The sequence below is a fragment of the Malania oleifera genome, chromosome 7 (genome assembly GCF_029873635.1).
Source record: "Malania oleifera isolate guangnan ecotype guangnan chromosome 7, ASM2987363v1, whole genome shotgun sequence".
NCBI lineage: Eukaryota > Viridiplantae > Streptophyta > Magnoliopsida > Santalales > Ximeniaceae > Malania > Malania oleifera.
This window is the reverse complement of record NC_080423.1, coordinates 3,814,132-3,839,970: the sequence shown is the minus strand read 5'-3', so window position 1 is coordinate 3,839,970 and position 25,839 is coordinate 3,814,132. Positions and strand designations below refer to the sequence as shown.

The 25,839-nt window shown below is 35.8% G+C and overlaps 1 protein-coding gene across 7 annotated transcripts in view; it reads right to left on the bottom strand.

The window, feature by feature from the left end:
- Positions 1-25,839, bottom strand: part of LOC131160625 (DNA repair protein XRCC2 homolog) — an 81,620-nt gene that overhangs the window by 7,109 nt on the left and 48,672 nt on the right. For 3 of the 7 annotated variants that reach the window (XR_009138111.1, XR_009138112.1, XM_058116471.1), the window contains exons 5-7: positions 24,921-24,983; positions 10,823-10,956; positions 4,794-4,861 (exon numbers count right to left, since the gene is read on the bottom strand). Coding sequence is in view for 3 of the 7 variants with exons in the window: in XM_058116471.1 (XP_057972454.1) it covers positions 4,794-4,861; positions 10,823-10,956; positions 24,921-24,983 (265 nt within the window). In the remaining 4 variants the exon portion in view is untranslated. Of the gene's footprint in view, positions 1-4,793; positions 4,910-6,436; positions 6,886-10,822; positions 10,957-24,920; positions 24,984-25,839 lie in introns of those variants that run through there. The other 4 variants (XR_009138109.1, XR_009138110.1, XM_058116470.1 and 1 more) reach the window with 2 other exon arrangements.

Below are 25,839 nucleotides of genomic sequence, written 5' to 3'. Positions count from 1 at the left end.
TCCTATCCAAAGCAAAGTACCATAATTTCTCTTCCCTAAAAAGACATGAGCATTCCATTCGATCCAAATTCCCCATAAAACTGCAAAGATGCCACAACTCCACAAGACTAAACCATCACCACTATTCCTAAAAACATATAAAAAAGAAACAATAATTCTCAGACCCCATTCTCCCCAAAATCCAGATCCCCCAAGAAAAAGAGCAATGTAAAAATAGATGAGACAGTGCTTGTTGCTCTGTCTGGTTCAATAATACCACTTATCCTTGTGAGTTTTATAGGCCCACTGCACCTGAAGCTTCCCAAGCTCAAGCATTTACTTTTCTAATTAGAGACCAGCATCTTGGGGCTAACATGAGATCTGTTCAAGAACCAACTCATTTAGGTAAACGTATAATGCATTTGAGTTCCTCAATGGGATAAACTCACTTATTTCACACAATTCTTTTGGTCATGCCTTCCCTTGTCATTCTCTTGAGGTGGATTTATATTAGGAAGTATTATCACGTGGGAGGAATAAAAAACATCTGGAGATAACGCCTTCAAAGGCCTCCAACTCAGTGACAAATTGTTGGTATTAACTCTATTAAGAACAATCAACCAAGTAGACACCTGTATCTTAGAGGGGCCTTTAGCTTTCAAGATAAAAATGACGAAGGAGAAAGGATTTGAAGGATCTGCTCAAATTCTTAAAGAAAGATTTTGAAAAACAGAAACTTGAGGAATCCAAAACACAACTCCAATTATCCCTCTAACATGATAGAAAGCAGTCCAACAAAAACTAACAAAGAAAAGAGTTCCTCCATCTTCCTATCATTTAAAGGCCTACAGAAGTGGAATTCCTAAGAAAAAGGAGTCCTATTTGAACTAAGGGACTAATGACATTATTATGCACTAGAGAGAGACGATATAAATGAGGAAATGAAATGAAAATTGCATAATTCCCCACCCAAGCATCTTCTTAAAAGAGGATGTGAGAGACATTGCCCACACCACATTTTATTTATGGAATAATAAAAGGATAAAACTGAGCAATACTTTTCCAAGGACCCCATATAACATCTTAAACCCCAATTAGTATCCCACCCATTAGAATGTAAGCCAAACTTCTCTTTACGACTTTATGCCAAAGGGATTTTTCCTCAAAAGGAAGATGCCACAATGATTTACCCAGTGAGGCAGTGGTTTTAGATACCAAATTTCCAAGACCCAAACACTCCACTATCTTCTATCTACACACAATCTCTCAAGTCCCAACTAACCAAACGTTCCCTCTTCTTCTCTACCCCTGACCAAATGAACTCTCATTACTGTCTCAATTTTCCTAGCTAACACAGTCAGAATTCTAAAAATGGACAAATAATAAAGAATAAAGAAGGATACTAGAGAGACAAACTAGGATAAGGGTGTATGACCCCTAGAGAAAATAAAGCACCATTCTACAAACCTAAAAGCTCACCCTATCCATCATCCATCACTGGATCCAATACCCCCCCCCCCCCCAAAAAAATGGAACTCCCAACAAGGGCCACTAAAGAATGTCAAACCTAGCTAAGGAAGCCAACTCCAAGGACTTGATACTACTAAGGTTAATAGTAGCGATCTCCACTCTTTTCCAAATCTATTTTAAACTTGAAAACTTCTAAAAAAAAAAACATTCAGAAAAGACTCTATGATCATCTAAGAAAAACATAGTATCATCTGCAATCTGAAGATGAAACAGAGTCACCCCATGACCACCCACCCCAATCCTTTTCACATAACCAGTCCTATACATCAACCTAGTCAAATTATCAACAACTAGAACAAAGAAAAGAGATAAAGGATCCCCTTTCCTAACCCCTCTCGAAGCTCTAAATTACTCCTTAGGCTTCCCATTTATAATCACTTAGTACAAAGCAATTGACTAACACCCCCTCTTTCAACCCTGCCACTTGTCCCTAATATTTTGTAGCAAAGATTTTATCTAAGAAATTCCAGCTAACCCTATCATAAGCCTTTTCAAAATCCAATTTATATATAAACCTTTCTTTGTTCCTCCTATAAACATCCTCAACTACTTAATTAGCCACCAAAGGCATCCACAGACTGTGTTCGCCAAATGAAAGCACTTTGAGACAGGCTGAGATATACTATCACTTTATTCAACCTATCTGCAAGCACTTCTGCAACAATTTTGTACACATTTGTCACCAGACTTGAAAATCAGGCAACTTTCAAAGTCCAATCCTTCTTAGGAACTAAAGCAATAGAAGTAGAATTAATGCTTTTGCCTCAAGACTCCATTAAAATAGAGTTCATTAAAGACCTTCATCACACCATCCTTAACCACATCCCAACAATGCTAAAAGAAAGCCCATGGTCAAACCATATGGACCCAATGCCTTATCCCTATCCATTCCAAACACTATATTCCTAGCTTCCATCTCCTTAAAAGGCCTTTTCAACCAACTCATCTAATTGCTAAAAATAGGACTCCACTCTGATCTCTCAATCATTTTTTTTTATAATAAAAAAAGAATTCATTAATAGAATAACAATATACATCTAGGAGAATAAGACATCTCCTTAACAAAGTCTAGAAAATACAGATAAAAAACACAAAGGAACAACCTACAGACTAAAGACTAAAAGAGAAAAATACCATCACAAACTAACACTTCAACACATAATGCCAATCGAGCTAAATATCAGAAAAGTTCACCCCCCTTAAAATTCCCTTGTCCCACACACCAAAGAGAAGCCAAATAATGTATTTTTTCCCAAACCAGCACCTAAGCCGACTTCTTCCCTAGAAAAATGCGCACATTATGCTCCATCAGCAACCCCCAAAAAACTGCCAAAAAAGCACATTTCCAAGGCACGCCCTTTCCTTTTTCCTGCCAAATCCAGCAAAAGTCACTGCAAAAAAATCCTCCACCGTCTTAGAACTCATCTAACATTCGCCCAATATACCAGATAGCTTATTCCAAACACTCCAAGCATAGTCACAATGAATGGACAAATGCAATGATGATTCTGAACAATTAAAGCTGAGAACACGTCTGGGGATATAGCCTTCTTAGGTCCCCTAACTTGCAGCAAGTTACTGGTATTAATTCTATTAAGCACAATCAACCAGATAAAAGCTTTAATTTTACAGGGGATTTTGGCCTTCCAAATGGAACTATACAGCAGGAAAGATAAATTTTATCTACTCAAAAAATCACAAGAAGATTTACACAAACAAACCCCCAAAGGATCCAGAGACCAAGACCGCCTATCCTCCTCTAAAGAAAAACGACAGTTATTCAACAAGACTAGCAAACAGGATAGCTCTCCCATCTCCCTATCTTTTAACGATCTGTGGAAGTGAAAATCCCAAGGCAAAGGACCATCTGAATCAACAACAAAAGATGAAATGGACTCATCCTGCACGAACTTAGGCGAAAAAAGCGTGGAAAAGAAGTGGACAAAACTACATTCCCCAACCAAGGATCTTTCCAAAACCGGATATTACTACCTCCACCCACCAGGAATTTAATATGGAGAATGAAGAGACAATAACTCTGAGAGACAGCTTTCTGTGGACCCTCCAAAGAACATCTAAATCTCACATCAGTGTCCCGCCCATTCTCATCTAATATATACTTACTTTTAGCAACAAAATGCTACAGATATAAATTCTCTAGTGGAAACCGCCAAAGCCATTAAGCCAAAAGGGCTGTGTTTTTTAGACACCAAATTTCTTATACCCAAACCACCCTCCTGTTTAGACCTAGCCATCACTCCCTAACTAACCAGATGATCCCTATTACCCCCTGCCCCCAGCCACAAAAAATCCCTCATAATCTTATCAATCTTATTAGCAACCCCCACTGAAATCTTAAAAATTGAAAGGAAATATAAAGGGATACTAGAAAGGCAGGGCTGGATAAGAGTAATTCTACCACCAAGAGAAAAAAGAGCACACCCATCCAATCTCTTAGAAACCCTTTCCACAACAAGATCCCAAAAATTAGTAGATGTAGGTTTACCCCCAAAGGAACCCCAAGATAGGACAGTGGCCAATCCAAAACAATACACCCTATCTTCACAGATAGCTCCCTAACATTCTCAACAGCCATATTGATAGCTACAATACCGCTCTTACCTGTACTAATCTTAAGCCCACAAAGCTTCTCAAAAATGCTCCGACCCCTCAATCATTCATCTACTCTCATCCTCCTTTAGCGAACTAAATTCAAATTCTGCAATGTTATTCCAAACTCAAACATGCTTTCGCATTTTTGCCATTCTAATCACCATATAGCCATTGTAGACAATTGGCGAATAACACAAAAAAAACCCATGCAAAGAATTCAGCAATCGAAGTTCTTGAGTATTGGGGAACATCCCACTTCACTATCTTCAAACACCTTAGGAATCCAAACATTGCAGAAGGGCAAAAAAGAGGTAATCAATGGCTTGGTATAATAGTCATTTTATAGAATTTGCATTATCCAATGAATGTAGCATTGTTGTTGATTCATTGTTTTTCATTTTCTATTTTGCTACTCTTTTTTTTTTTTTTCTGGCAGTGATATTAGGCCATCATTTGGTTCTAACTTGGGGTTCTTTTTCAGACAATTGTAATTTTTGTATAGCCAAAGAGAAAATGCAAAATGGAAATTAAGAAAAAAATCCCTATTTTGATAAGATGAAAAGAAAAATAAATAATAAAATGATAAAGGGTTATGTCACATATGCGCTAGTCCATGAAATATTACTTTATAAAACAGATGCCTAAAACACATCTAAAGATGAAAAAGTTACCTGCCAGACGGAAGGCATATACTCGCGATATGAAAGCTTCTGAGGAATACCTGTTGTAGCTCCAAAATCTGAGGTATCACGTGAAGAACAATTCTTTAAACTCCTGACAAAAAGAACTGTTCTGACCGAAAACTTAAGCTAGAAATTGATCTACAAACTAAAAAGCATAGATCTGAATTTACAATGCTACCATAGACCAATATATTGGCACATTAAACATTTTATGGCATAAGACCTTTCATCTAGTAGAAGTCATCACAAAGACCAGATGACCTGTAGTAAGCTTACGATAATGCAAATATAGACCCTGATTATTATATTTATTAGAAACCAATGTATTAAAAGGGCAAAGGCATAAAGAGAGGCATGTGATATCTGAATATATCAACTGGCTGATTCCTTTACTAAGTCCTAAGAGGATATTTGGGATAAATTCATTTGTAAAAAGGGCATACGATAAATATGCTCCAACTTGAGAGGGAGTCTCACAAGGTTATTGTGGTATTAAGTCTACTATAATCTTCTTATGTACCTGCGAGGGTGGTATGTGTTAGATAGCAAAATTAAAACTTGAAGGGGGGACAAGAAGTCCTCAAATGAAAAAATAAAAACAAAACAAAACTCAAAAAAACAAAACCGAAACAAAACAAAAGAGACTAACCCAAACTAATTCAAAGAATCCCCCCTTTAACCCCTTTCCATCATAACTTATTTAACACTTCAAATTATCTAACTCACATCATCCTTTCTTCTCCTTATTCTAACCACAATCCAACTGAACTACTTGTCCTTCAGGTTCATAAGCCCATCTAATCAAGCAACTATTGAACTTCAATATCCTACCCATTAATCTCCTTCCCATGAGGTATAATATATAGAGAAGGTTAAAATGGAATGGTTTGGGCTGTGTGTCAATAATATCGCACTACATTTGGGTCAGATTTTGGGTAATATAGAATCAGATCCGGTTAAGATTGATGAGAAGCCCATGGCAGATTCACTCAGTCTATCGCTTCCTAATTGCACCCAAAATCTGAACCAAACATAGACCATTGTTTTTTTTTTCAGAAACCAGGCCTCATATCCAAATAAAGCACTATTTTGAGGTGTTAGACCTAAACTTAGAACCTCCAAATTGAATCATTGTGTAGTTCATCAAGGGACCATAATGACGAAGTGGCCCATCTTCAAAAACGAGTGCAAAAGTGTCAGTGGGCAGACTCAACAAGGTTCAAAGATGAAAGGGAATACATGTCGTCCTACTAGGGCTGCTTCGTAGTTGGAAAAGGAAAGGTCAATTGCATATTCATCAATGTTGTCAGAATCGGGATTCTACGTAGGATCGTTGGAGGGGTATAAGGATCGGATCGTAGAATTGGATCGAGAATCGTAAGAATCTACTTTTAGTGTAAAAAAAATATTTAAAATAAATGTATATGTAATTTTATGACAATTCTTAAGACTAAGCTTAATTAATTAGTCAATCAGGTTAAAAACATAATTTAGGAATGTAGCTCAAGTGGTAGAGCCCTCGTACAATGGGGAGATCAAGGTTCAAATTCTTGCATCCTATTATCTTTGGGAATGTAGCTCAATTAAACCAATTTATGATAAAATCATAAAAAATAAAGAGATCATCATCAACAAAATTCCAAACCATCCAATTCATTGCTAGTGGCCACTTGCCACACAACAAAATTCTCAGTTCCCAACTTCCCAAATAACACAATTAAAACTCATTATTCAAACCATCCAAATATCCAATTCATAAGGCATAACCAATTAACCATTCAAACTTAAACAAGTTTTAATAATAACCAATCAACAAACAAAACTAAAAGCCTAAAACCATCAAGCTAGGTCATCAATGTTGGGACAATCTAAGCCATATGCATCAAGATCATCATCAATGTCTTCAACTAGTTCATCATCAATATCATCATCAACGTCGTGGATCTCATCATCATCAAATGTATTGGATGCTTCATTTTTTGAATCAGTCATGGGTTCATCAAATTCGTTGTCATTATCATCAACTTCATGAATTTGTATTTCATCTTCGTTTTCTTCCCAACATCAATATTTGAACCACCTATTCAAAACAATGAACAAATGAAGACAAATTTATGAGTTTATAATTTCTTTATGTCAAATGAGGTTTTGCTTTAAAAATATATATATTTACACACAAAGTTTTGTAAACACACATGCTTCTTGTAGAGTTCTTGTAATGAATTCTCTATCATCCCAAGATTCATCACCATTGGAGGCTCTTTTATGAGCTGCCCTATCAAGAACATTCAACCATCTTCCATTGGGTGGAAGAGTAGGATTTTCTCTTTCTATTATCCATTCATCATCAGATGGGATATCATCAAAAACAAATTGCCAGCTTTAGGATCAGCCTCCCTCCTAGCTTGCCTTTCTTTTAGGTTCAAATTATACATAACAAAAACCAAATCATTCATCCTCTTCTAGTGCAAACGATTTCTTCTCTTTGTATGCACCTATACAAAATGGTCAAATACACAATACTATTAGTCTATTATAATTTATACGTAACAAGTTTGTAATTCAAAAGTTTCATATTTTTAAATATTATGTAAATTTTAATGCAAAGAAGTTCAGAAAGTTAGTATCATCTCAAATGCACTCCAATTTCTCTCGCATCCAGACGAACTACATGTTAAGCTTAATATTCAGATTGCAAACCTTTTCAACTCAGGACACTCATCACCATAAGATTCCCATCAATCAGCTGGAGATTTTCTATTTCTTGTCATTTTTGCTTGTTCAATGCCAAAGAGTTCAGCAGCATTCCTAAATTTATCAAGTTGCATATCTATTTTGACTCTTTCTTCAGGATCATGCACCATTCTTTGCATGCAATTGTATAGGCCAATCTTAACCTCCGAATCTACCTTAAAATTTGGGCTATAATGATAGTGGGGATTCAAAAAGTAGGCTGCAGCATGTAATGGCCTATGGAGTTGAAGCTCCCATCTCTCATCAATGATGTCCCAAATTGGTTGATGACTAAAACAAAAGTTAAAACAAGAAGAACAACTAAAATTAGAGACTTTACATTTTAAAAGTACTCTAGTTGCATATTAATTATTAAACCAATTTTAAACAAGCTAAGAGATACTTGAGTTACCTCTTTTGAACATTATTGAAGTTCAATTGTATTTGTTCTTTTGCACGATGCATTTGCTCATAAATAAACCCCATTGCCAGTGTTGCAGCTGAATCTACTATCCTCAATACCTTGATTACTGGTAATGCAACTCCTAGACAAGTAGTGACATGTGCCAAAAACCTCAAGTGCCCAACACAATCCTTTGAATTTTCTTCCCTTTTTGTGAGGCTGCAAATCGACTGGAGGTCCACTTGTTTGAGGAAAACAAAGAAATCAAGGATCTTTTATGCTCAAAAAGGCAAGATAAAGTCAAGTATGTAGTGGCCAAGCGTGTCGCAGCTGGTCTAATGAGATCCCTCCCTTTAGTGACCTCCTTCAACCAAGTAATGAACATGGTCCTAGAGTACATATATTTTTGTAATGCTTCTACCCTTTGCAATAATCACATGATGCACTTGAAGCTTCTTCTCAAAGTCTTCCAAGATCAAGTCAATGCAATGTGCTGCAAAAGGTGTCCAAAACAATTTTTTCCTTTGTTCCATTAGCATCACACCATCTAATTTGTAGTTTGAAGCAGTATCTATCACTATTTGGACAACATTCTCTTCTCCAACCTTTTCTACAATCTCATCTAGCATTTCAAAAACCTTTTCAGCAGTTTTTGAAATTTCACAAGTATCAATTGATGACAAGAAGACTGTTCCCTTAGGGCTATTCCCCAAAAAGTTACACATGGAACGTATTTTTTTATCAGTCCATCCATCAGACATAATAGTGCAACCCATTTTCCTCCACTCTAACTTATACTCTTCAATCAAATTCACAACCCTCATTACTTCACTTTTGAGAAATTTCACCCTAATTTCATGATGGTAAGGTGGTTTAAGTCCAGGATCATATTGTAAATCTGTATTCTGTAAGCACTAAGCAGTAAGTACAGCTGCAAGTCTGCAACACAAGTCTTAGTCTCTTAGAACATAGAAGTTTGAACAAGTTGTCAAGTTTATAAAAAAAAATAACCAAATCAATCATCAATCAAAAAGAGAATTTCAATGAAGTTAAATACTTAAATAACTTAAAGAGATTGCTGATTCTTTCTTGAAGAAATAAATGAACAGCAAGTCAGCAAAAAGAAGAGGAAGAAGGATAAAAACAGAGCTCAGTGGTAGCAGCTGGCCATAGCTCACTGCTGAGTGTTGACTCTGCTGAATGAATGGTTCTTTCTTTTCAAGACTCAAGCATACCTAGAAATTGGTTGAATCCTGAAGAGTGCTGACACTGCTGGCTGCTGAGGTGTTTGATAGAGAGAAGAGGACTGAAGAAAGGAGTCAAACACCAAAGAACGATCAGAACTGAGTGCCGACAGAAGAGTCGACTGTGGAGAGTGCTGAACTGCAGATTGAACACGAACAGGACTGTTACAGGAGTAGTTGACTAGACTACAGGAGAGCCAGAGAGAGAAGAGAGTGTCCAAAGGCTTTGCTGGTTGCTGCCTTGCTGCTGATTGAAGTATCGAACACCAAAGCTATCGAACGACGCAAACAGAGCCGCAGGGAGCTATTTTGCCCTATATTTCAAGATTTTGGGCTTAATGTTAAAACTTTGGACCCTCTGGTACAGTAAAAACAAATATTGGGCCTTACCATTCAAGCCCAAAGAGGGAAACGACCCAATCCAGGCAGCACTGTAGGATCGTAATGATTCTACTTACGATTTCAATTCTACGATTCCACCGATTCTGCCACAGTTTTACTGCTATGCAATTTTCCTTGGGAGTTGGATCATGAGGGTGAATTTGAATCATAGCATCGTACGATTCTACGAATCAAGTCACAATTTTAACAACCATGATCTTCATTTAAGGCAGTGGGTAATGATCTGGTCGGTCTTGAATGGCCCAGATCCAGAAAATGAGAGAACCAGACCATGCAACTCTGGGAATTTGGTTGATGGTGCAGCACCATTAGTGGGAAAGGACAGCTGTAGTGATGGGAGGCAGTCCAGTAAGCAACCTTCAGTGAATGTTGATCCCCGGGGAGGGGGGTGATGGTTAGAAGGTTTGTGTGGAAGATATCAATGGTAAAACTGATGGTGCATGCAAAAAGTCTAGTGGTAAGGGTAATAGCTCTAATAAGGCTAGGTTTAGTAAGGTATATTTTCTCATTGGATGGCAGTGCAATCAAGGGTTAACATGAAAACATTTTTATGAGGAGAAGCAAATTAATTCTGATGGGATGATTACAAAAATTTCAAGATGAACTAATGAAATGATGCAGGCAGGAATTTTGTGTGTTGTGGAGTCTTCGAATGTTCATAAGATAGATGAGGAGGTACTGAAGGAGACAAAGAAATGGGGTAATGTGTTGGACACAAAGAGTAATGCCACAATGGTACTATAATATACAGAAAGTGCCACTCTTTTTTCCTGAGAAGGCTTTGTGGAGTTTCACACAATCATGCCAAGAAAGAAAAGAGACTTCAGAGTTTCATGACATAACCATTCAGCCTTTTTTTGGCTAAGCAAGCTGTGTGCCAGATTTTGGGTTCTTGTTACATTAACACCACAAAACCTGAGGGATAGTTGGAGAAGACAATATCACAATACAGTGCATGGGTATATGTGATGAATGCCAGCAGATTTTGATCTGAAAACCAAGAACATTAAAAATTAAAGAGGAACCTAGAATCAAATTATGTACAACAGACACTATACAAATCTTTTTCTGTTCCAAATTTGATATCAAGAATCTCATATACATGAGTTGCCTAGAGATTTAAAAATTGGCTTACACTGAGAACTGTATGTGCACACATTTATTGGTAAACAATTCAATATTGAAAAGTACGACACTGAAATTGTCAAAACCATTCAGTTGTGCAAAATACTCACCAGCTGACCCCATTTGTTGACCTATCCCCAAAATGGTTGCTTTAGTAGTTAAAATAAGCATGGGATGCACCAGCAGAAGCTTCCGAATCTCTTGAACTACAGTTTCTGACACACTTTGAAGTGAAAGCCTTTTCCTGCAGACCATCCAATTACCAACTTTTTATGCCAAAACACATTCTGGCAAGTAAACAAAATTCATAATATGGCTACATAAGTACACATTAATTACGCCCAACAATAAATGAGTACGTGAGTGCAGTAATGTAATGAAGCAATGTGAATAAGAAAATCTAATCCAATTACACAAAGATCCAACTCAATTCTCATCATTGATTACCAACAATCTCACAAGCCCTACAGTGTAATGGGGGAATCCGGCCATTGGAAGGATCAATTTGATCCAATTTGGAGGCATTTCCAAAGAATAGTCATAGGCTATTCTTTCCTAAACTCAAATGTGATTTAAATAATTACTAGGCTTATATTTACATGGAGGTTTTTTTTGTAAAAATATGTTATTTCAGGAATGAGTTCATAATTTTCTTAATTTTAGTTTCCCTTATATATATATATATACACACATATATATATATATATATGTAATATTTGTAGATTGCAACATACGAGGTTTGATTTTTGAATTAGAAATTATGTATATTTTTAGTTTGCAACATACAAGGTTGGTTATTTTTATTTCGAATTAGATAGTACGTGATTCAAAAAATTGTCTATGTGAAAAACAAAAAACAAAAAACAAAAAACAAAAATGCAAACATGTACTTTGCTTAAGTAACACAAATTCTTTGTCCACACTGCCAGTTGCAAACCTAGATAAAGGAGCAAGGTCGTGTTAGGTAGCTGACAATCAGCGTAAAACTTTGTAAGATCTTATAATCATGAATTCTTATCAAATTCACCTAGGTCAAGGGAATAAACCACGTCAATATAAAAGGGAGAGGATAAATAAGTTAGCATAAGAAACTAAGATTAGATCAGCAACTTGGAATATAGGAACTCTTACAGGAAAAAGTTATGGAAATAGTGGAAATAATGTTTACGGGGAAAATTAACTTCATTTGCCTTCAAGAGATGAAAAGGGTAGGAGAGAAAGCTACAGAAATTGAAAAATCAGGATTTAAACTTTGGTGCACTAGTATAGAGAAACATAAAATGGGATGGGTATTCTTGTAGACAAAGACCTAAAAGACAACATAGTAGATGTTAAAAGAATAGGGGATAGGATCATTAAAATCAAGATAGCTTTAGGCTTGGAGATAGTGAACGTCATTAGTGCATATGCTCCCCAAGTAGGATTAACAAAAAATCTTAAAAGACAATTTTAGGAAGATATAGATAGTATTTTACAAGGAATAACTGTGAAAGAAAAGACATTCATAAAAACTGATTTGAATATTCACATTAGAAAGGATAATATCGGATATGAGAGGATACATGGAGGCCATGGATATGAAGACAAAAAAGAGACTATAATAAAATCTTAGATTTTGTCATGTCTTACAATTTGGTGATATTGAATACTTGCTTTTTAAAAGGAGAATAACACTTAATAACCTTCAAGAGTGTAAGTATTAGATATCCATATTAAAAAATGGATGAGGGAAGGAATAGCATAAATCAATGCAAGAGAACTAGATGGTGGAACTTGAAGGGAGATAATATAGTAAAATTTAAAGAAAAAATGTACAAAGAGTGTGATTGGATAGTAAGGGCTAAGGTTGATGCAAATATTGTTTGGAATAGAATGACAAATTCTATCGTAAGGATAGTAAAAGAGGTTTTAAGTGAGTCCAAAGGAAGATACTCAGGTAGTAAAGAAAGTTGGTGGTGGGATCAAGGAGTCCAAAAGCCGTCAAGACAAAAAGAAATTGGTAGAAAATATGGAAAAATTGTAGAAATATTAAAAATCTTGAAAAATATAAAGAAGCAAGAAAAAATGAAAAAAAAAGACTATTAGTGAAGCTAAACATAGAATTTATAATACTTTATATACAAAACTAGATACAAAAGAAGGAGAAAAGACGTTTATAAACTTGCTAGAGCTAGAGAAAGAAAATGCAAAGATTTAGGTGATGTAAAATGTATAAAGGACGAGAATGATAATGTCTTAATTAGACAAGAAGACACAAAAGAGAGGTAGCGGAGATACTTTGATAAGTTGTTTAATAAAAACCAAAATGAAAGATTGAACTTGGAAGTGACAAATAAGGAGAAGACTAAAAATAGAAGATTTATTTGCAAAATTAGAGTCCTTGATGTTGAGATGACATTAAAAAAAATGGAAAGTGGAAAATCTATAGGACCAGATAATTGTTTGGTTAACTAATTTATTTAACACTATTATAAAAACCAAGAAAATGCCAAAAGAATGGAGGAGAAGTACATTAGCACATGTGTACAAAAACAAAGCGACATTCAAAACGGTAATAGCTATCGTGAAATTAAGATTATGAGTCATATAATGAAATTATGGGAAAAGGTAATTGAACATAGAATAAGATAGAAACGAAGATTTTAGAAAATCAATTTGGTTTTATGCCTAGGAGATCAACGACAGAAGCTATTCATCTTTTAAGAAGTTTAATGGAAAAGTTCAGGGAAAAGAAAAGGGACTTGCATATGGTTTTTATTGACATAGAGAAGGCTTATGATAGAGTATCTAGGGAAGTTCTTTGGTGGGTCTCAGAAAAGAAGGGAGTTTGTAGGAGATATACGGAGGCAAGGACTTAAATTTTGATTCTCGAGGGATCTCAAAACGAAATTTAGATAGAAATTCTATTTTGCAAAAATTTGACCGAAATTTCAAAAATTTCAGTTCTTCTTTTGCAATTTTCTGGAAATCATGGGGGGGAAAAAAAAGAGAAGAAAAATGGAAGGGGAAATTATAGTGTTGTTCTCTGCCTTTGTTTTGTTTTTCCCACGTGATTTGTTGGCTCTTTTTGTGCAACCTGTGAGTATATAGTGGAGACCGGAGAGATTTGAGTCAGATCTCAATTCACTACTTGAGTCATGACAAAGAAAAAAGACATCTTGAAGAGATGCTCTATAGATGCAAGCCAGCTATTCCACAAATTCATCAAGAGGATGAAGACCCTAACCGGCTACCAATGAAAATATCTACACAATAATGCAAACAAAAGGAAATTTTTTTCTATAAATTAGCTTGTAGCATACATTAGGATACATACCTTAAGGTCCTTGGCAAAAGGCTTCTTCTTCTTGCATCTTCCACTTTCAAACTTAAAAAAAAAACCCTAGATTTCAGCTGCCTCCTGCCTCTACCTTCGAACTCTGAAAAGCCCAAGCCTTTGGCTCCCCTCCAGTTCTCCAACCCTTCGACCCTCTCCCTCTAGCCTTCGGCTTCACCTTCCACCTCCATCTCCCAAGTTGCAGCCAGCAGCATCACCTCCTCCCATCGCTGCAATCTCCCTCTCGCAGAGCTGCGAACACGACACGACCAAGTCAAGAGACTTGAGACTCGAGTCCATGAGTAGCAACACAAAAAAAGAAAGGCAAAGTTGGCTACTTGGTTTTAAGTTTTAAGTTACTTATATATATATATATATATTATTTACTTAAAATCTCCCTTCTCCCCAATATATTTACGAGATTGCCCCTCCTTAGATACATTTTCCCTGTTAACCTCTCCCATTTACCTCCTTAATCCTAGACTGCTAGTAAATAGTAAATTTAGCAACTAAATAAAATTAGAGTAATTTACTATTGATTAGCTTATTATAGTATAAATTATTTCATTTATTTGAATAATTTAATTTCCAAAATTTATTACTTAATAGTAATTTTGTAAAAATTATCATAAATTGTGTAATTTTAATTTAATAATTTAATATTTCTCTTAGTTATTAATTTATCTTGATTTAGCATCTAAATATTTTTCTTTTAAAATTGTAGAGTAACATTCAGATAATTTTATTTTAAAATTTTAGAGTAATTTAACACCTAATCATTATAGCCTAGTAATTAAATAAATTGAAGTAATTTACTACTTATTAGCTTATTATAGCTTAAATTATTTCATTTATTTGACAAATTTAATTTCCATAATTTATTAGTAATTTTTTTAAATTATCATTAAATTTTGTAAATTTAATTTAATATTTTAATGTTTATCTTATTTATTAATTTTATATTGATAAAACATCTTAAATAATTTCCTTTTAAAATTGTTGACTAATTTAACACTTTTTTATTGATTCATTGTAACCTTGTAGGAAAGCAAAATTATCTGCAAAACTGTCTAAAGGAAAAAAACAAGATCCAGCATGAAAACATGGGTACTCAATGCCCAACATAAAGAATGGATTTATTTGCAAATACTGCAGAATACAAATCAAGAGCAATGGTGCAACAAGATTAAAAATGCACTTAGCAAATTATGACCCACAACATAATATAAAATTCTACGACAAAGTACCTCCAGAACTTAAACAGGAACTGAAATTGTTTTAGAAAGAAAAACATAAGCTAAGGCAAATAAAATAGAAAGAACGGAGGAAATAAAAAATGAATTTCGTGGGAACTTGATGAAACCACAAGAAATTGATGAAGAGGACGATGTTGATATATTGCATACCCGTATGTCATTTCTCCCTATGAAAGGTCTGCATACCGTCGAGCATTCTATGCTTCAAAACAAACAGAATGGGAAAGAGACCAATCTCATAGGTTTGCATGTAGCCAACAAGGAGGCAGTTCTGGAGCTGGTAGTAGTGGAGGGCAACCTCCGATAAGGTGATCTCAAAGTGTGAAAGAGTCGAAAACAGAACCATATATTTCAAAGCCTTCTCAATATTACAAGTCAGATGCAGCAAAACAAAAATGCTTGAAAATTTTATTCAAAGAAGGTAAAATAAAAGAAGAAATGAATAGGTTGATTTCGAAGTTTTTTATATATGATAATGTTCAACTTGAGAAGGGAAAATCACCTCATTTTAAAAACATGGTGTGGGGTTGTCAAGCAGTTGGAACGGGAGTCAATCCATGGACACGCTATGAAATTAGAACAAAATACCTTGATTTAGAGGTAAAAGAAATGGAAGGCCACGTAGAAGAAGTGAAGAAAAAGTGGGCCACGTATGGCTGCACTATAATATGTGATGCATGGACAGGCCCTACAAAATTATCCATCATAAATTTCATGGTTTACTCGAAAGGAAGCACAATTTTTCTAAAGTCACTAATTGCTTCTGACAAAATAAAAGACCCTGAATACATATATTCCCTATTAAAACATGTTGTGCAAGAGGTAGAAAAGCAACATGATGTCCAGGTGGTGACCGATAATGGCAGCGCCTACAAGAAATTGAGTCTGAAATTAATGAAAAAATTCAACTTGTATTGGACTCCATGCGCTGCCCATTCTATTGATCTCATTTTTGAAGAGATCGGAAAAAGACGAGCAATTAGCACAATCATCTTGTAGGGAAGACAGATCACTAATTTTATATATAACCATGGATGACTGAGTGCAAAAATCGACATTTATTAGATGTTGCTAGGACCTTGTTACTTGCATCTTCTATTCCTCCTAAATTTTGGGTTGGAGCTTTAGCTACAGCAATATATTTGATTAATAGGTTGCCTTCAAAAGTGCTAAATTTTGACTCTCCCTACTATCATCTGCATAAGCAGTACCCTAGCTTTCTTGACTTACACACTTTTGGCTATGTCTGTTTTGTGCATCTACCTCTGCATCAACGTCATAAACTCTCTGTGCAATATGTGAAATGTGCCTTTATGGGATATAACTTATCTCAAAAAGGATTTGTGTGCTATGATGCTTCCTCCAATAAATTTCATATATCTCGTAATCATGGTCTTAAATTTCCACGAAATTGTCGAAATTTCCGATTTCCGTCACCCTCAAAATCGAAATGGTAGTCGATTTCCGTCTTGCATAATTTCCGTCAAAATCTCAACGAATCATCCGAAATTTATCGAAACCTCGGAATTTTAGCGAAATTTGTCAAAATTTGAACTATGCAATGAAATTTTGTCGAAATTCAAACGAGAGATTCAAGAGTGAAGTGAAATTTCTCTTTTAATTTATTTTATTGAAACAAAAGGTTATCACAAGTGCTTTTGAAATTATATGAAAAAATAAACTTATTGTAATATTTTATTTAACCATTCATGTCTAAATTATCAATATTTGTATAATAAATAATTTTTAAATGATTTATGAATTTCATTTGCATTAACTGAATATGTTTAATGTACATTATCTGTCAAGCATGTTTGATACACATACTATTGTACGACTTTTCCACTTCATACAAAACATAGATGTATTTAATTTGTAATATATTAGTCTTAAAACTTATATTATTATGTTTGTTAACCATTTCTAAAGTTTCACAAATAATTTCAAGCTTTACTACTAGTTTCCGTTATTTTTTCAAATCGAAATCGAAATTGACATCAAAATCGAAATTTTCGTACTTTTGGAGCTTCGAAATTTGAGTCGAAATCGAAATTTAAGACCTTGCTCGTAATGTCGTTTTCTTTGAGCATCAATCTTTCTTTCCTAGTTCTCTTACATCATCTCCTGCAATTTCTGTTCTTCCTCACTTTGATGATTTGATATGCCCTTTTGAACGCTTCAAGCCTGGTTTTTTGTATGAACACCGTCGGCCAACTCTACCCCTTCTTGAGTCTAATCTTCCACCTGATCCTGATCCTGATCCTGTTTTGCATCCTCTTCGACGATCTGGCTATGCTTCTCATCCACCGGATAGGTATGGTTTCCTTCATACCTCCTTCACAGCTACCTTATCAATTGTGTCGATTCCTAATTCCTTCTCACAAGTTGATAAACATGAGTGTTGGAGAAAGGCTATGTAGGAAGAACTTCAAGCTCTTCAAGAAAATCGAACTTGGGACATGGTCCCTTGTCCTTCTCATATCAAGCTAATTGGGTGTAAGTGGGTTTTTTCTATAAAACTTCAGCCTAATGGTCTGTGGACCATTATAAGGCTCATTTGGTTGCTCTTGGTAACCGCTAGGAGTATGGAGTTGACTATGAGGCATTGGCTCCTGTCGCTAAAAAGACCACTATGTGTACTATTATTGCCATTGCAGCCTATCAGGGATGGTCCCTTTGCTAGATGGAAGTGACGAACGCATTTCTTCACAACGATTTACAGGAAGATGTTTACATGACACCTCCCCTTAACCTCTACTCATCGCCGACGTCGAATGTGTGTAAGATGAAGTGCTCTCTGTATGGTTTGAAACAAGCTCCCTAGGCCGGGTTTGATAAGTTTTGGGCTACCTTACTTCGGTTTTCTTTCATCCAAAGCCAGTATGATTCCTCATTGTTTCTTCATACGACTTCTGTTGGTATCGTTCTTCTTCTAGTTTATGTTGACGACATTGTCATCACTGGGATTGATTCTTCTCTTATTGATCAGCTCAAGCATCATCTTCATGATTCCTACCATATGAAGGATCTTGGTCCTCCTTGGTATTTCCTCGGTTTGGAAGTTCAGTCCAATTCATCTGGGATTTTCCTACATCAGTATAAATACACGAAGGATTTGATTTCCTTGTCTAGTTTGCACAACTCCTCTTCAGTGGATACCCCTTTGGAAGTGAATATCAAGTATCGATGTGAGGAGGGGGATCTCCTTCCTGATCCCACGGTGTTTCAACAGTTAGTTACACGGCCTGACATCTCCTTTGCTATCTAGCAAGTCAGTTAATTTATGCAGTCTCCTCGTCACCTTCATCTTGCAGCGGTCTTCCGAATTGTTCAATATCTCTGGAGTTCCTCTCACCGTGGCTTGTTCTTCTCTACTGGTACTCCTCTTCGCCTTGTGGCATTTAGTGATGCTGACTGGGCAGGATGTCCTGATACTCGCCGATCTATCATCGGGTGGTGTATGTTTCTTGAAGATTCCCTTATCTCTTGGAAGAGTAAGAAATAACATCATGTTTCCAAATCTTTGACTGAGTCAGAGTATCGTGCCATGTCGGCAGCCTACTCGGAGATTGTGTGACTCCATGGCTTACTAGCTAAAATAGGTTTTCTTCAGTCTACTCCCACTCCTCTTCATGCTGATAATACAAGTGCTATTCAAATCGCTATAAATCTCATCTATCACGAGCGTACCAAACATATCGAGGTGGACCGCCATTCTATTTGGGTAGGTGTTGATACTCGGGTTATCTCTCTTCCACATGTCTCGAGCGACCTTCAGATAGATGACTTCACCAAAGCTATGACACAACTAGGTCATCAGGCTCTTGTTGGCAAATTAATGCTTCTCGATCAACCAGCATCAATTTAAGGGGGAATGTTAGTAGGATAGACAACAAACTCACCATATATTGTTCTATATTTATTTAGGAAACAAATCTGTCAAACCTACCATAACTTGTTGTAATGGTCTTAAATTTCCACGAAACTATCGAAATTTCCGATTTCTGTCACCTTTGAAATTGAAATTGCAGTCGATTTCCGTCTTGCATAATTTCCGTCGAAATCTCAACAAATCATCCGAAATTTATCGAAACCCCGAAATTTTAGCGAAATTTGTCGAAATTTATCGAAACCTCGAGAGTGAAGTGAAATTTCTCTTTTAATTTATTTTATTGAAACAAAAGGTTATAACAAGTGCTTTTGAAATTATATGAAAAAATAACTAATAGTAATATTTTATTTAACCATTCATGTCTAAATTATCAATATTTGTATAATAAATAATATTTAAATGATTTATGAATTTCATTTGCATTAACTGAATATGTTTAATGTACATTATCTTACAAACATGTTTGATACACATACTATTTTACAACTTTTCCACCTCATACAAAACATAGATGTATTTAATTTGTAATATATTAGTCTTAAAACTTATATTTTTATGTTTGTTAACCATTTCTAAAGTTTCACAAAGAATTCCATGCTTTACTACCAGTTTCTGTTGTTTTTTCAAACCAAAATTGAAATTGACATCGAAATCGAAATTTTCGTCGAAATTTCCGTACTTTTGGAGCTTCGAAATTTGAGTCGAAATCGTAATTTAAGACCTTGATTGTTGTATAGTTATATAGGAAACAGATCTGTAAATATCTTTCCCGAATTAGGGGTCAATGCTTAATGTTAGGAGATGCTGTAATTAGAATGCTTAATGCTAGGAGATGCTATGATTAGGAGATATTGTAATTAAGGGATATATACCATTGCTATAATTAGGAGATATTGCAATTAAGGACATTGTAATTAGGAAAAATGACTTCTATATAAGGAAAGGACCACTCGATTGAGAGTCATCAAGGAAAAAATCTGACAGATCACAGTCCTCGGAAGTTCCAATTGGAGTTGGAAATTAGTAATTACAGTCAAGGTAATTTACCTATTTAACAATTTTATTCTGGTTTTATTAATCTTTGCAGTGAGTATTCTATTATTGTCCATGCTAAGGTTCCCCCTACGGCACCCGCGGCTCTTCAAGCAGTTCATGCTAAGAGTCAATGTGATCAGTTTTTGATGAAACTTTGACCTGAATTTGAGCCGGTTCGAGCCAGTACATTGAATCGTAATCCGATTCCTTCTTTGGATATTTGTTTGGGAGATTTATTGCGTGAAAAACAGCGGTTATCCACTCAGATGGGTATGACTTCTGAGATGGTATTTTCTGAGGCTATGAATGTAGCATATGCAGCGCAAGGGAGAGGGAGGAACAAGTTACAGTGTTTCAGTTGCAAGGAGTTTGGTCATATTGCTTGTAACTGTCCTAAGAAAGTTCATAACTACTGCAAGAAAGAAGGCCATATCATCAAAGACTATCGAGTGTGACCTCAAAATTGCCAATCCCAAGCTTTTTAGGCTATTGTTGTTGGTAATTTGGGCTCTTCATTTCGCGATGTTTTTGCCTCTCCTGGATTGTCTACCAATTTGATTTCTGTTGGACAATTGGTAGATAATAACTGTGATGTTCATTTTTCTCGTGGTGGTTGTCTTGTGCAGGATCAGTTGTCGGGGACGGTGATTGCCAAGGGGCCAAAAGTGGGACATTTATTCCCTTTACATTTTTCTATTCCTAATGTTGTTTCTCTTGCTTGTACGACTACTACCAATAATAATAAAGTCTGGCATAAGAAATTGGGTCATCCTAATTCTGTTGTCTTGGCTCATCTTATGAAACATGGTTTTTTGGGCAATAAAGAGTCCTTTTCTTCTTCTCTTGTATCTTTTGATTGTGCTACTTTCGTCTTGGTAAAAGTAAAACTTTACCTTTTCCTACGCATGGTAGTCGTGCTTTTAATTGCTTTGAGATTGTGCACACTAATGTTTGGGGGGTGAGTCCTATTATTTCTCATGGTCACTATCGTTATTTTGTGACGTTTATTGATGATTATAGACAAATCACTTGGATATATTTTCTCCACTCTAAAGCTGACATGTTTTCTGTCTTTCAAAAATTTGTTGCGTTTGTCAAGGATCAGTTCATTACTTGTATCAAAACTTTATGCTCCGACTCAGGGGGGGAGTAAATGTCTCATTCTTTTCAAACTTTCTTCAGCAAAAGGGGATCATTTCCCAGCGTTCTTGTCCTTATACCCCTCAACAAAATGGAGTCGCTGAGCGTAAGAATTATTATCTCTTAGATGTCGTTCGTACTTTGTTGATTGATTCTTTTGTACCTTCTAAGTTATGGGTAGAAGCTTTATCTACTGCTGTCTATTTGATCAATCATTTGCCTACTGCCACTTTAAATTATGATTCTCCCTATTTTCGATCACTTGGCATATCTCCTGAGTATCAATCCTTTCATACTTTTGGGTGTGTTTGTTTTGTTCATCTACCACCTGTTGAGCTCACAAGCTTGCTGCCCAGTCTGTCACGTGTGCCTTTATGGGACATAGTCCTACTCAGAAATGATTTGTTTGTTATGATGCTCATGCAAACAAATTCTGGATCTCCCGGAATGTGATTTTCTTCAAAAGTCAATAGTTCTTTCAGTCTCAGGTTACTTCTGATACTCCTATTACTCTTCTTCCCGCTTTTGATGATGTTCCTTCTTCCATTGAGCAATTTAAACCAGGTGTAGTGTATCATCAACGTCCTCCTCCTTCTTCAACGCCCCTTCCAGACACTGATCCATCATCTGATTCTGCGGTTCCTCGGCGCTCCACCCGGGTTACACATCCATTGGATAGGTATGGTTTTCCTCATACCTTGCTTACTGCTACTCTCGACACTATTTCTATTCCTCACTCATATACCCAGGCAGCCACCCAAGCATGTTGGCAGCAGGCCATACAAGAAGAAATCCAAGCTCTTCAAGATAATCACACTTGGGATCTTGTCACTTGTCCCTCTAGTATCACAGTGGTGTCAAACCTATTGGTTGTAAATGGGTGTACTCAATCAAGTATTGATTTGATGGGTCACTAGATAGATGTAAGGTCTGTCTCGTGGCTCTTAGGAACCAGAAGGAGTATGGTATTGATTATGAAGAGACCTTTGCACCTGTTGCCAAACTTACTACTGTGTGAATTATCTTGGCACTTGCTGCGTCGCAGGGGTGGTCTCTTCTGCAGATGGATGTGAAAAATGCTTTTCTACATGGGGATTTGAAGGAAGCAATCTATATGTCTCTACCTCCTAGCATGTTTGCTACACCTTCCTCAGAGGTTTGTCGGCTACGCCAGTCCCTGTATGGACTGAAACAAGCTCCGCCTGCATGGTTTGATAAATTTCGCTCTACCCTACTTGCTTTTCATTTTACCCAGAGTCAGTTTGATTCCTCTCTTTTTCTTCGCAAGACTTCTGGAGGAATTGTATTGCTTCTGTTATATGTTGATGACATTGTAATCACTGGCTCTGATACTAAGTTAATTAAGAAATTACAACAGCATCTCAAGACCTCTTTTCACATGAAAATCTTGGTCTCCTGCAGTACTTTCTTCGCCTTGAGGTGCAGCATACACCGACTGGTATGTTGTTACACCAGCACAAATACACGCAGGAAGTGATTTCATTGGCTGGTCTCCAATAGGGTAATTCTGTTCTTACTCCCTTGGAGGTAAATCTTAAGCTTCGTCAAGAGGAAGGCAAGTTTCTATCAGATCCATCCTTGTATCGGCAGCTTGTTGGGAGTTTGAACTACTTAACGATTACTCGTCCTGATATTTCTTTTGCAGTGCAGCAAGTCAGTCAATTTATGCAGGCTCCCTGACATCTTCATTTAGCCGCTGTCCGCCGCATTATCCAATATCTGAAGGGCACCTCTACACACGGGTTGTACTTTCCTAAGGAATCTTCCTTACAGTTGGTGGGATATAGTGATGCTGATTAGGCTGGATGTGTGGATACTAGTCACTCTGTTACTGGCTGGTGCATGTTCTTAGGCAATGCACTCATTTCTTGGAAGAATAAGAAGCAAGACAAAGTTTCCAAGTTCTCCACTGAGTCTGAGGATCATGCTATGTCTTCCGCATGCTCCGAGATCACATGGCTTCGTGGGTCATTAGGTGAACTTGGTTTTTCTCAACTTCATTCCACTCCTCTTCATGCTGATAATACCAGTGCCATTCAGATCGCAGCTAATCCTATCTTCCATGAGCGAACAAAACATATCGAAGCCAATTGCCATTCCATACGTGAATCCTTTGACAAACGAGTGATTACTCTTCATCACATTTCCACCGAACGTCAAACTGCAGCCATATTCACTAAAGCTCTTTCTTGGCACCAGTATCAGTTCTTGGTTGACAAATTGATGCTTCTTTTTGATTTACCAGCATCAATTTGAAGGGGGATGTTAACGGAGATAATTCAAGCAATTAGGCTGTAAATAATGCTGAAAATCTGGCAGCATTTAAGTGCTGAAAATCAGGCAACAACTATGTAAATCTCTTCTATATAATGAAAGCAAACCTGATGCAAAGGGCATTCAGACCAAAATTAACAGGATTAGGGTAGAGTAATGGAGATCAAGTGCTTTTTAGCAATAAAAAATGTTCCAGAAAATCATTAGTCAAAATCAAAACACATGCACAGTTGCACAGACTAGAAATAAATTAAAATAAAATAAAAGGGAGATTTCTATGCAATAGGGATAATTTTATTAAAAAAATTTATAAGCACAAGAATTCAGTATTTAGATTCCTTTTTCTGAAATAGGTCACAATTAACATTTTGTAAAATGTTCTCAAACTTCAATTGACATTCTTGTTATTCTAATTAATGCAACTATACAATTCTATGAATTATAAAATTATCAGCATCTGTTTTTGGATAAGAAAAATTCATTATAAAAAAGAAATAGAAGTACAATATGTGGAGAATAAGACATCCTCCAAAAACCAACTAAAACAATTATAGTAGTGCTGACTTCGAATCCCTTTTAAGGTCAAACAACATCCCCATAAACCCAACAGGATGAGCCCAAAGTGAAGCCAAAAAAAAGTACTCTATCCCAGAACAAATGAAAGTTGATCAAGCCTTAAAAATTCACACAATCCCCTTGATCCAAGGGTTCCAGGGTATAGTAAAGGCTGCACACATCCATAAAACTCTTCCTTTTATACTGTTTCCAAGGTCCCAATATCACACCAACAAGAAATCATCCATGCTCTGAGAAACTACCCATTCTTCACCAAAGCAAGAAAATAAATCACTCAATAGTTGGCTCACCACCCAACATTAAAGTTACTAGCATTATGGACAGCAATAACAAAGGCATCCAAATTTCAACAGAAATTATGACAATTACTGTTTGCTTTTTGTGAGGCATGCACAAGGAGTATATGCATAATGGCTTCAATGTGTAATTGAAAAGAAGCACAAACAAACATAGCAATGAAATGTTACAGCTAAACAAACAATGATCTTTTGAAATATGTTAGACTTTAGAAGCTGGTAGTATTGCAATGATATACTTCCAGCAATTTCAAAGCAACTCTAAACAAAATTTCAATGTAAAAGTTGTAAAAAATAATTAAAAAAGCATACACACCCAGAGCATGACAAGCTATTAGAAAACTCCAGCATTGAACAAAAATAATATTTTTACAATTTTAGAATACCATAGCAAGTAAATACCTGTTACTAGCCCCCATTAGTAGAGATGTTGAGGCACGATCTACCCAATAAAAAGCTCCAATGCTGGTAGAAAGGCAGAAATGTGAATCCATAATATTACTAATACTAGAAAATTAATTTCACTCAATAAAAGGGAAGACTTTGTTAAAGTTTGATATACACTGTTGGCCCACAACCTAATAGCTTAAGCTTTTAGGTAAAGCGGTAATCTAACATAGTAAGAGCTGGTTACCAGGAGGTCTTGAGTTTTAGTCTCGTTGCCTGCATTTATTATATGGTGTTTAAAAGAATTATCGTATTCCCTATCATCAGTGTTATTGATTGTGTGTTTACCTCTCCACATGCAGGGGAGTGTTAAAGCTTGACATACATTATTTGCCCACGATCTAGCAGCTTAAACTTTTAGGTAAAGTGGTAATCTAACAGATTTTATCTGTTATTCTTTTAGAAAACTCCATGTTCACCTAAATAAATGCCTTCTCTCACCTAATTTTTTATATATATTAAAAAAGAAGAGATTTTATTCAAGAGAAAGAGAATACAAAAAGGAACATAAGAAATCCTCTCACCTTATATGATCTCATGCATTCCCAACCAAGTTTTTAATATCAATTTCAACTAGGATATCAAGGATTCAAAAGAATGGAAATTTAACATTGATGTCCAGGTCAATTTCGATTATTAAAAATGATAAAAAAAAAAATAGTAGTAAAGCATAGAATTTTTTTTTTTTTACAAAATTTTAGAAACTGTTAATAGACATGATGATGCATGATAGAGAATCAGAAAATTATAAACAAAATACATTAATGGCAAGTGTGTGGTGTACAAGGTGCAATAATTGTAAAAAAAAAAAAAAACATATATATATATATATATATATATATATATTAAAGAGAAAAGAAGAGATTTCATTAAA